A 13,133-nucleotide genomic window follows, 5' to 3' on the forward strand; every position below is an offset into this window, starting at 1 on the left:
TAAACTGTGGACAGCATGGCGTATTGAAGATATCCCAAGCCTCTCTTCCAAAACACTAAGTGCTGCCACCACATTAGCAGCATTATCATGAACTACAGCCATAATTTTGTTTGTAGGAATCCCAAACTTTTCAGCTGTCCTTTCAATCCAGTTTGCAATATTTTCAGCAGTATGCTATTCTTCAAGAGGCACGGTCAAACTGTAGTTGCAAAGCTCCCAGTTGTCATTAACCTCCTTAGCACTGCATTTTATTTCAAAAACACATGTAAAAAGCATTGCTTTTTTGTTTGGCATGAAAAATTACATATTTATTAAATCTCAAGAGTATAATAATAATGATATACAAAATAATAGTAATGAATAAAAATAATATGAAGTGAACAATAATAAAAATAATAAGAGTAATAATACTACTACTAATGATGCCTAAACAGTATATAATCTCAAAATGAGTCCTTTGTGTGGTAAATCTTAAAACAAGGTAAAAGACACAATCCAGTGTCACAGTCGGGACAATAATAGTGTGTTTCTTTTCTGATTTTTTTTTTGTTTTATGAACAGCACACCACACAGCTACATGTTAGATTCTGTTTTTCTTTTGTTGGTGGTATATAATCAATAAAATGTCTACTGGTAAGACCCTTTTGATTGATTCGCAATGTGCTGGGTCGATCACATCTACTTGGGGGTAGTGGGGATGGTGGATGTGTGACAGTGATTTGTTCTACAAACTGGCATGTAAAGTTTGCATGAAATCCAGCTTCTTGTTTTTATAAAACAAATGTATTGCAAATGCACCATTACCACCAGATGACGAAATATCTTTTTGTAATATTTCTTTTGTTGCCTCTACATAATGAGAAAGAAAATCAATTCTTGACCCGCATGATCTACGCCGCCCAATGTGCTATTGTAGTTGACCACAGCACAAGGCTTCATAACCTGCTCGTTTCTTTTACCTGTACAGTGACTGGAGCTGCATTATGTACAGTGCTAAGACGACAAACATCTTTCTTGTTCTTCCATTTCAGAGCAAGCACTTTACCCTTTTGCCAAGATACCACCGCATCTTGCTGTAATTTAACTCTACCAAAGTCTTCAGGCATGCCACGACGGTTGGGATACACTGTTCCATATGCATCAGTCTTTCTTTGGAGCAAGATGTCAAATAGCTCTGGCAGAGTTTAAAAATTGTCAATGGTTACACAGTAACCTTGATCCAGCAGAGCATCTATCAAAGTCAGCACCGATGACTCCAGGTGATTGTATTTCGGATCAAATATGGTCCCTTTCTTCTGTGTACAGAACCAAATTCCAGATGTATCCTATTTTAGATTCACAAAGCTGGCAAAATCTTATGCCAAATCTTGCACTTTTTAACGCAATGTACTGTATCCATGACAGTTTGCCCTTAAAAGCCATGAGACTTTCAACAATGCCGACATCAAAATCCGGAATGTACTCACTCCAAAATTTTGCTACAATAGCCTGGTATATCTCCCAAATATTCTTCAGTTTGGGTACTGGATGGGTATTCTCATCAAAGTCTTCATTGTTGGTAAAGTGCAGATATTTAATAATTAGTGAAAACCTACACTCGGACATAATTTATCAAAAGAACGGTGTTGCCAAATTTTTGTTCTTAGATGAGTACCATCGTTGCTCAGGTTTCACTACAAGTCCTTGCAATATCAATAAACCTAAAAAGGCCAAGATATCATCAGTAGTTCCTGGTTCCTATCGTTCGGAATGGGAAAACTGATTAGGTGTATGGTTATTTGCCTGACACGGTTCATTGTAATGATTCGTCTCAACAACAATTCTGTCGATCACGTTATCATCCAGGAATAACTTCACGTATGCGAGTGGATCTTGGCTGTCAATGTCCACTTTTATTCCTGGATGCCTCACAAAATCAAAACGAGATATCACTGGTTTATTCAAAGCAGGGACAACAGAGTCAGACTAGCACTGCTGTTGAAAGAAGTGAGGGAGAGTTTGACTTTCTGGAACGTGTTCTCATATTTCTTTACTATCATGCTAGTGAAACAGGTGTGTTTGCCAGGTTGGAAAGTTTTAATCATAGCCCAGAATCCTTCATTCTCCACCACTGCCAGAGGTCTCATGTCTTTAATTTGCATGTTGAGCACAGTTTGTCAGAGCTGCTTCAACCTGTGGTGTGCAAGTATTGTCCCTTATGAGGAAGTCATCCAAGCAGCTCTGTTTTTACTAAGAGAGCGGAGATACATTTGTGAAAGGTATATTTAGAACTGTACATAATGTCTCAAAAATTAATTTCTTTCCCTTCCTAGTTTTAATATAATTTAAATAAATGATCACAAATATGTAAATCCACACTATACTCATTACACATGTATTTTTAAAAAATGTATCTTAAATTGAGATATATTTATAATCTCTATGAATAACATCTAACAGCTGGGCATATTTGGCATAAAGCAGCTTAATAATGTTTGTAAAAGTATAAATGATACCAAATGAAATGATATTACAGGGGACATGCAACTCGTATCTCTTGAAGAAATGACTGAGTTAAAAGTTGCACTGTGTTCTGAATATCCAATTCCTTGTTATTGCCATCATCACATTTAAACATGTTTCCGAGCAAAGTGTTTTTATAGCTTCTATGCAGAGCTGTTCTGGACATATTTATTTTTGACAATTTGTCACATATGAAATATAAAAATATTTGTTCATTTTAAATTCTTGGCATGTGTCTGCAATTTTTCCCTCTTTTGAAAAGCAACGTACTTCCTTGCTTTGCACCCCAATAAACACAAGTATATACTAACAACCCAATTGTGCTTCACTCACTCAGAATATGGAACCAATGTAGGAAGTATTTTAAGATAGAGAAGCTTTTACCTGTGGTACCTCTGCACAAGAACCACCTTTTTTCTACCCTCTCAAAAATAGTTTTTAATGTCTGGAAAACACTCTAATTAAATCACTTAGAGATCTGTACATAGACAACGTTTTTGCATCCCACAAACAATTACAATCCAAATTTAACTTTCCAGTAACACATTTCTTTAACTACCTTCAAATTAGAAACTTTGTTAAACACAACCTGCCCAATTTTCCTCACCTCCCACCTTCCTCTATGCCAGAAAAAAATATTGATCAGTCTTGAACACTCAGACAGCATTTCAGTAATATATAAAACCATTTTACAGTCACTCCCTTTCAAAGATCCAAGAGGACAGTGGGAAAAGGATCTCTCACTCAACATGTCAGAAAAGGAGTGGAAAGTAGCAATGTACAAAATTCACTCGCGCTCCACATGCTCAAAGCACACAATTATTCAACTTAAAATTACATATCAAGTGCATCTCTCTCATTTAAAATGGTCGAAAATGTTTCCAGGGCAAGATCCAACCTGCAATCAAGTTCCGGCCTCACTGGGCCACATGTTTTGGGCCTGCACCAAAATAACATCATTATGACATATTCCTAATTCTAACCTGCCTTTCTTAAGTAAAATCCTAGAGAAGGCAGTCATTATACAGCTAAATGACCACCTCAAAAAACATGCTATTCCTGATAATTTTCAGTTGGGTTTCATAACAAATCATAGTACAGAAACTGCACTTGTTAAAGTAGTAAATGACTTGCTGGTAAATGCAGACAGAGACTGTTTATCTGTTCTCATCCTCTTAGATCTGAGTGCAGCATTTGATACTATTGATCACAACATTCTTAGAAATAGCCTTAGTCAATGGGTGGGCCTCTCTGACAGTGTCTTAAATTGGTTTGAGTCCTGCCTGGCAGGTAGAAAATTTTTTGTTAGTTGTGGTAATTATACCTTAAAGACACATGATATTCTTTATACTGTTCTTCAAGGCTCTATCCTGGGTCCACTGCTCTTTTCGATTTACATGCTTCCATTAGATCAGATTATCTCAGGGCATAACGTGAGCTACCATAGCTATGCTGATGACACACAGCTGTATTTATCAATAGCGCCTGATGACTCCGGCTCTCTTGATTCACGGACACAATGTCAGTTACTTGTGTTTCTGAATGGATGAGTAGTAATTTTCTCAAACTAAATAAGGAGAAAACAAATTTTAGTGATTGGCAAAAATGGATATAATGAGGGTATTAGAAATAAACGATGCATTAGGATTAAAAGTCAAGACGGAGGTAAAGAATTTAGGGGTAAATCTTTAACTCTGACCTGAATTTTAAATCACATATTAATCAGATTACTAGGACAACATTTTTTCACTTAAGAAATATAGCAACAGTTAGACCTCTTATAACATTTCAAGATGCTGAGAAATTAGTTCAAAAAGCCTTAAATAAGTCTGGTTTACAAAGCCTTAAATAATCTTGCTCCATCCTATATTTCAGAATGTCTTTCACCTTACACTCCAAATCGTAACCTTAGATCTTCAAATGAGTGTCTGCTTATTATTCCAAAAGCTAAACTTAAAAGAAGTAGTGAGGCAGCCTTCTGCTGTTATGCACCTAAAATCTGGAATTGCTTGCCAACAGGAATTCGCCAGGCTAATACAGTGGAGCACATTAAAAAAACTGCTAAGAACCCATTACATTAACATGCCTTTCTCATAGCTTCGTTTTAGTTTATCCCTGATATTCTGTATAAACATTTAATTATCATTCATAGTGGCTCTGAAATTCGTACTAACCCCTACTCTCTCTGCTGTTCTTTTTCCGGTTTTCTGTCATCATCAAGTTCTTCCATGTGAACCCTGAATACAATGAGGACTGATTGAGGTCATTTATGTTAGGTAGAATGCCTAGAGGGGGCTGGGCGGTCTCGTGGCCTGGAACCCCTGCAGATTTTTTTTCTCCAGCCGTCTGAAGTTTTTTTTTTTTTTTTTTTTTTTTGTTTGTTTTTTCTGTCCTCCCTGGCCATTGGACCTTACTTTTATTCTATGTTAATTAGTATTGCCTAATTTTATTTTGTTATATATTTTGTCTTTTTTCCCCTCTTTCTTCATCCTGTAAAGCACCTTGAGCGACATCATTTGTATGAAAATGTGCTATATAAATAAATGTTGTTGTTGTTGTACCAAAATCTTTAAATGCCTTTCAGACAGCCTTGGTGTTACAATTCCTCCTAGTCCACTGTCAGCTGTGTTTGGTGCACTTCCAGATGGGCTTAAAGTGGAGAAGGACAAACAAACTGTAATTGCCTTTACTACACTATTGGCACGTAGACTTATTTTGGTCAACAGGAAGAATCCTAACTCTCCTATTCTAAGTCAGTGGGTAACTGATGTTACATACTATTTGAAAAAATCAAATTTGCACTTAGAGGATCTATACAAAACTTTTTCAAAACCTGGCAGGATCTAATCAATGACATTTTAGAATAAGCATTTAAGTTGAAGCAGGTGCTCTCCTCTCTTTTACTCCATTTATCTTTATTCATTTATTAATTTATCTAGTTACTTATTTTTACTAGCTTTAAGCTTTACTCTGCTGGTCTAGCTCTCTTTCTCAGGGGTGGGGATTGATTTGTTTCAACTACCAATTGGTGGCTTTCTTTTTTATCCATGAGATAACAGTTAGAGTTACAAGTTGCCACCCCTTGCATTAATATCTGTAAAAAAGTGAAGAATGTAACCCAAAATATACCTAGCAAATGCATTATTGTACTGCAGCATTACTTTATTTCAGTGCACTAGTGAGTGATAAAGGTGGCAAATGCATTTAAAGGACCATTTATCTGTCCTATCCATAGAAATACTGCAGCTGTAACCTTCCTAATACTAATCACTACTAGTATGAATTTCTCAGGTTAACCAGCTTCACAACACTAAAAGAACTACAGTATTGTCAAACGACTAAGCAAGTGTACAACCCCAATTCCAATGAAGTTGGGACGTTGTGTAAAACGTAAATAAAAACAGAATACAATGATTTGCAAATCCTTTTCAACCTATATTCAATTGAATACACTACGAAGACAAGATATCGAATGTTCAAACTGATAAACTTTATTGTTGTTTTGCAAATCTTCACTCATTTTGAAATTGATCCCTGCAACACGTTCCAAAAAAGCTGGGACAGGGGCAGCAAAAGACTGGGAAAGTTGAGGAATGTTCAAAAAACACCTGTTTTGAACATTCCACAGGTGAACAGGTTAATTGGAAACCGGTGTTTGTCATGATTGGGTATAAAAGGAGCATCCCCAAAAGGCTCAGTCATTCACAAGCAAGGATTGGGCGAGGTTCACCACTTCGTGAACAACTGCGTGGGCAAATAGTCCAGCAGTTTAAGAACAACGTTTCTCAAGGTACAATTGCAAGGAATCTAGGGATTTCATCATCTACTGTCCATAATATCATCAAAAGATTCAGAGAATCTGGAGAAATCTCTACACGTAAGCGGCAAGGCCGAATGCCAACACTGGATGCCCGTGACCTTCGATCCCTCAGGCGGCACTGCATTAAAAACCGACATCATTCTGTAAAGGATATTACCATGTGGGCTCAGGAATACTTCAGAAAACCACTGTCAGTTAACACAGTTTGTTGCTACATCTACAAGTGCAAGTTAAAACTCTACCATGCAAAGCGAAAGCCATATATCACCAACACCCAGAAACGCTGCCAGCTTCTCTGGGCCCGAGCTCATCTGAGATGGACTGACGCAAAGTGGAAAAATGTGCTGTGGTCTGACGAGTCCACATTTCAAATTGTTTTTGGAAATCATGGACGTCATTGTCCTCCGGACCAAAGAGGAAAAGGACTATCCGGATTGTTATCAGCGCAAAGTTCAAAAGCCAGCATCTGTGATGGTATGGGGGTGTGTTAGTGCCCATGGCATGGGTAACTTGCACATCTGTGAAGACACCATTAATGCTGAAAGGTACATACAGGTTTTGGAGCAACATATGCTGCCATCCAAGCGACATCTTTTTCAGGGACGTCTCTGCTTATTTCAGCAGGACAATCCGAAGCCACATTCTGCATGTGTTACAACAGTGTGGCTTCGTAGTAAAAGAGTGCGGGTACTAGACTGGCCTGCCTGCAGTCCAGACCTGATTCCCATTGAAAATGTGTCGCGCATTATGAAGCGCAAAATACGACAACGGAGACCCCGGACTGTTGAGCAACTGAAGTTGTACATCAAGCAAGAATGGGAAAGAATTCCACCTACACAGCTTCAACAATTAGTGTCCTCAGTTCCCAAATGCTTATTGAGTGTTGTTAAAAGGAATGGTGATATAACACAGTGGTAAACATGCCCGTCCCAGCTTTTTTGGAACGTGTCGTAGGCATCAAATTCTGTGCTTTGAACTCTCCACCTTCTGATTTTGATCACAACCCCCTCATGTAGGTCCTTATTAAAACCATTCTAAAAACCTACATTAATAGTACATACATCTCTTTCATCATCATAGAATTCCAGCATGTTAGTCAAACATGTTCTCCAATGTTTAAACTGATGACGACTGTTCACTAAAACACATGTTCTTTATGTGTTGCTCCATCTTTTGCTTAATAATTGCTTCCAATAATTTGTTACAGAGGAATATTTCAGTAGCAAAAAATACCATTTCACATAAGAGCTTTGAAAATATCGTAGTACTAGCAAAATACCCGCGATTCGCAGCGGCAAAGTACTGCTTTAAATTTTTTATTAAGAAGAAAACTTTTTTAAATTGAGGGAAAATATACCAATAATTATTTGTTAAGGATCTCTTTGTATACCACGTTGTCAGTTCGGCCCTCTGGTTGTAATATGACCAAGCTGTGCGCTGAGCTTACTCTTGAGCATGGTACGTATAGTTGGCCATGTGAAAAGCAATCTTGCCTCAAATCAATGCCAACCTTTTGTAGGGTCTGTCCCTGAGACTTATCAATTGTCATTGCGAAGCAAAGCCTTACTGGAAATTGGAGGTGTTTGAATTGAAATGGGTTTCATCGATAACTTCGCATCCAGCTTTTGAGAGTTTAAACATTCATAAACATCCACTACTCAAAACGTCACTTGTGAATCCAAGATGTTTACGAGGCATTGGCGGTTGTCCAAAGGTGTAAAATATTTGGCCATTTCGGTACACTTGAAAGCGACAACCGAACAATTCAGCGGCAGCCATCAACTCACATGCAGAACCATAGGTGAAGGGCTTAAGCATTTCACTCTTATAGTGCTCCTGTGTAGTATAATTATCTCCTGTACCGTCAACAGTCCACACCTTGAACTTGTCCCAGTCATTCAATACATAAGACACAATGTTCCTCCGGATATCAAGAGTGAGCCTGATAATGGCCGTGCAATATGTAACACAGAGAATGGAAAAGGAAGTCGTCATCTCTGGGCATGGAAACCACTCAGAAAGTGACAGTTCTTTGATCGATGGTGATCACCTCGATAGACATGTTAATGGGGGTACGGTTGGAACGATAAAGGAAATGGGTACCTGAACAATGTAAACTAAGTGTAAAATACCTACACAATAACTATAATCGTAATAAACGAACAATAAAACACCGGAGAAGTCGTGGATTAAATAAAAAGGCTGCAGTTATCAGCAGGGAGACGTGAATACTGTGGTGAAGCAAGGAAGGGAATGAAGAGACCGGAGCGACGGACGGCCTTATATAGGCAGGCAACCAACTACATGGGAGGCGTGGGGATGGGGGACCCAACGCCACCTCACACGGCGACCGAGCTGTAGGCTATGGACATATATATGTACGTAAGTAGGATTCAGTTAGTGTTGGGAACCCGTTTACCAAATTTCTTGAAGATGGGCACCTTAAGTAACAAAGACAGTTGGAAAGTTCAATATGGCGGCCGACAGTGGCGTCATACCACCGAAATAAGTACATACATCGGTTTCAGTTAGTGCAGGGAAGCTGCCTACCAATTTTCGGGAAGATGGGGCCATAAATAAGAAAGTTTAACATGGCGGACGTTGTTGACTGTTATGACCATTACGCGTAGAATTTCGAAATGAAACCTGCTTAACTTTTGTAAGTAAGCTGTTAGATAGATAGACAGAGAGACAGACAGACAGAGGGAGGAATGAGCCTGCCAAATTTCAGCCCTCTACCTACACGGGAAGTTGGAGAATTAGTGATGAGTGAGTCAGTGAGGGCTTTGCCTTTTATTAGTATAGATTAAACCAGGGGTGGGCAGATTCAGTCCTGAAGAGCCGCAGTGGCTGCAGGTTTTTGCTCCAACCCAATTGCTTAATAAGAAACCCTTATTGCTCAAGTAACACTTCAGCTTCACTTTAGTTGTCTCACTCGTTAAGATTTTGAACCCTTATTGCTTATTTTAGTCTTAAACAGCAGTATTCTTGGTTTTTAATTGCTCCTAATTAGCAATACCATGCAAATGACAAAAGAGACCAGCATTTCTCCATTTAGCTTGTTTTCATTTACACCTGTGTGTATTTATCACGCACTATTTGGTTTAATTAAATACTTGGAAGGAAAGTGAAGAGAAAAAAGTGAAGCACTGAGAATTACTCATCTGTTTTAGACTTCAAATCATTTGGATGATATCCTTAGAAAGGAAAATAAATCTAGGATATGAGAATGACCTGACATGACAGAGTTAAAGCACTAGCAAGCCATGCAATTAAATAATTGACAAGGATTGGTTTTTAATTAAGCAACTGGGTTGGAACAAAAACTTGCAACCACTGCGGCCCTCCAGGACTGAATCTGCCCACCCCTGGATTAAACAATGCAGCCATTTTTGTAAAAATCATCAGAAAACACTGAATTATTGACATCAGTGGTCTGTTATTGAGTTGGTGGAAAAAATATAAATCCAAAGAGTGGTGTTACCTATATCACCCTATCCCATAATATCTAAAAAAAATATTTTTTTTTTTTGTTTAATAGGCTAACATCTGCTAGCCTTGAATATTGAGTAATTCTACCCAAATGGTGTACAGTAATTTTTGAAGAAGAAGAAAAAAAAAGCTTCAAGAGTTTACATACTGTGGCAAGAAGCTAGGGGCCAGACCCAGCCGGGACGCCTCAAAGGACCAGGAGGCAGTTTATACGACCCCCGGGCCACGAGGGGGCAGCCACCCTGGATAATGAGGGGACCACGGGGATGGAGCAAGGAGGCTCAAACCCATTGGGGCCAGTGGCTGCCACCAGGGGGCACCCCAAGCATCTTGGAGCCCGGGAGATCTGCACTTCCGCCACACCTGGGAAGGTGGAGGAAGGACCTTCCAGGGATGCCCAGAGTGCTTCCGGGTGCTCATGCAGCACTTCCGCCACACTATAAAAGGGGCCGCCTTCCTACGGTCGGGGAGCGAGAGTCGGGTGCTGGAGGAGGACGGGGCTCCAGTGATAGGAGGAATGGAGTCCCACGGACAATTAAAGGCCTGTGGAAGGGTGTTTTGGTGCTGGAAGCACTGTGTGTGTGCGGGACTTGTGTCTTGGGGGGCTTTGTTTTGAATAAACGTGTGTGATTTAAGAACTGCCTGTGTCCATCTGGTTGTGTTCAGGCTGAATTTCTCACAATACCTACTCCCTAACCTCCTAAGGCACTCTAGGGTAAATATCTAATCACTGTATTTTATTTTTTATGTTTTAGTCTTCTGCGGTGGGTTGGCACCCTGCCCGGGATTGATTCCTGCCTTGTGCCCTGTGTTGGCTGGGATTGGCTCCAGCAGACCCCCGTGACCCTGTGTTCGGATTCAGCGAGTTGGAGAATGGATGGATGGATGTTTTAGTCTTAATCTTAGCAGCATACAGTGTCTAATTAGTAGTCCATTAACTGCTGGGAGGGAACTGATTTCTTCACAAATTGGAAAGCTTTGGAAAAAGGGAATTTAAAATATTTGCTATTTTATGTGTATAATTTTGTTTGTTTGTTTTTACCTTTCCTAATATTCTTTACCTTCTCCTTGACTATTCTTTTACTACTAAAATACTTTCAGTCACCTCTTATACTTTCTGCAGTATTTCTCTCCAAATGCTTTTTAACCCTCCTTATATTTCATTTTAACCATTGCTTTAATGCTTTCACAAGACCCATGGTTAGCACTTGGGATATTTCTCTTGTAAAAAATAAAAGTTATTGGTTAGACATCTTAAACAAACTAACATGGCTTTGCTTCCAACCCTGCAAAAGTAGGATGACAGGGTGCTAAACACTGGACTAAGGGGATTATGTTTTCTTTGTTCACTCACATTTATTAGAGCCATGATCCAGAATGCATAGGAGACTTGAGTGACAACCTCACCGTCCATGGGTAGATCATATCGAGACAAGTTGTGGATTGTGGTGCCCGACAGTGTATGTCGGATGTGGTGTAGAGTGCCAGTGGTGTTTCTTGTAGTGTTACTCAGGAGACAGTTGGTTTCAGAAAGGAAGGGGTCCGCTATAAGTGGGCTCACCAGAGCTCCCAAGCCAATGAAGAAATGAAGAACCTACAGGAACAAAAGGAGAAAATACTGAGACAAAAAAAAGTTAAGAAAATACAATTTATTTCTGTGTAAAACCTCTTCGCATGGTCTGGTACCACCATAAATCCATATAGTGTATAACAAAGGTATTGAAGTGAGCGAACCAGCTACGAGGTAAACAGGATTCTTGAGGGAGCAGTGCTAACTATTATGCTTCCATCTATTGTGTCCGTTTACTTAAAAAACACTTATTTTTTTGGTCAATTTTTTTTGGTCTATGTGGCATCAATCCAATTACACAAATCCACAAATAAACGTTTTATTACCTAACAGTAATAAAAAGGCTTAAGCAAAGTTAATCTATGACCACTCCTCTCTATGCCTGCCGTAAAGCATGTTATACTTTTATATAGTTATTTCATTTTCTGTATTATTGGACAATTATCATCAAATTATGAATCTACCCATTACGACTCCCACCACCTTTACTATGTGAAGATAACATAAATCAGATAATTACCTGCAGAAAGACTGCAGAATCCTTTTGGTAGATTTTTACAAGCTGAAGATTGGCAATGGTATCTATGACACCCATTGCCAGACCAGTTACTGCCATGGCAATAGCAAGCACAACAACATTTTCACATAGAGGAATAATGGCAAAAACCACAGAGATGAGTAGGGTACAAATAAAGAGAGCCAAAAGGGAGCAGAAAAGCCTGTGGATAACAAGAGAGATCAGATTTAACATAGGTTATTTCTGCAGAGACAATACACATTATTTCTCACTAGGTTTAAGACACATAGGAATCTTAGCCCATAACATTTAACTTTTTGTGGCTTTGGATACAGGGTTTCAACATCCAATCAATGTCTAGGGTAACATCCAATCATATCAATGATACTTTCTCTGGTCCATCTTATATTCCCACTCCCATCCAAATTGTATTGAGACAAATGTAACATTCTGCTTGGCCTTATATTCATTTTATGTATACACAATTAATAACATGCATATTTTGAACCGTATAAATGATCAGATTTGCGATTAAACAACTCCCATAGCTAAGAAAATAAGCAATTTCACTATTTAACATCCAGCAACAAGTCATTATCTGTATAAACTAAGATTATAATTTCAAATGATCAAAGAATGTGAGTGGAAGGGAGAGATGGTGAACGCCTACTATTCATTTCACACATTCTTCACATTTGTTACATTTTATGTCAAGCGTCAACCAGCTGTTTTTTTATCTAAATATTTCTTCATCTGGTTTATGCACTAAAGACAAAATAGGAGCAAAGAATTCTATTCTAACATATACAAAATACACACCACTATGTGGTGTTGAACAGGCAAAAAGGATTGATCAATGCTAAATAAAGATTGGTAAAATGTAGTGATCTCTCACAAGTATTAAGACAGTTAAATGGATTTCCTCTTATATTTATTTAAACCTTCATTACCTTGAATTTATAACCATAAGCAGGACCATGGAGAATTTATTATACTGAAATAGCATACACCAGTACAACTCTAGACCCATTTATGTTATTTTTAGTCAATCATATGGCCGCCCTTTCCTAGCATCACACTTGTACCATATCTTTGCCAAATCACTCTTCTGCTGGGTTTTCCAACTTGTACAACACAGCATCAGTTTAGAGCACTTCACACCAGCCAATTCCAGTTTATGTGAGGACTCGTAGTTTCTGTCTCATTTGCCTGTGCAACTCACAATGAATGAC

At 38.7% G+C, this 13,133-nt stretch overlaps 1 protein-coding gene across 1 annotated transcript in view; it reads right to left on the reverse strand.

Moving 5' to 3' along the window:
* mfsd4aa (major facilitator superfamily domain containing 4Aa) overlaps window positions 1–13,133 on the reverse strand; it is a 53,214-nt gene that overhangs the window by 24,524 nt on the left and 15,557 nt on the right. The window contains exons 2-3 of the mRNA XM_028797138.2: window positions 11,905–12,103; window positions 11,169–11,408 (exon numbers count right to left, since the gene is read on the reverse strand). Coding sequence (XP_028652971.1) covers window positions 11,169–11,408; window positions 11,905–12,103 — 439 coding nt within the window. The remainder of the gene's footprint in view (window positions 1–11,168; window positions 11,409–11,904; window positions 12,104–13,133) is intronic.

Source organism: Erpetoichthys calabaricus, chromosome 3, assembly GCF_900747795.2.
Source record: "Erpetoichthys calabaricus chromosome 3, fErpCal1.3, whole genome shotgun sequence".
NCBI classification, from domain to species: domain Eukaryota; kingdom Metazoa; phylum Chordata; class Cladistia; order Polypteriformes; family Polypteridae; genus Erpetoichthys; species Erpetoichthys calabaricus.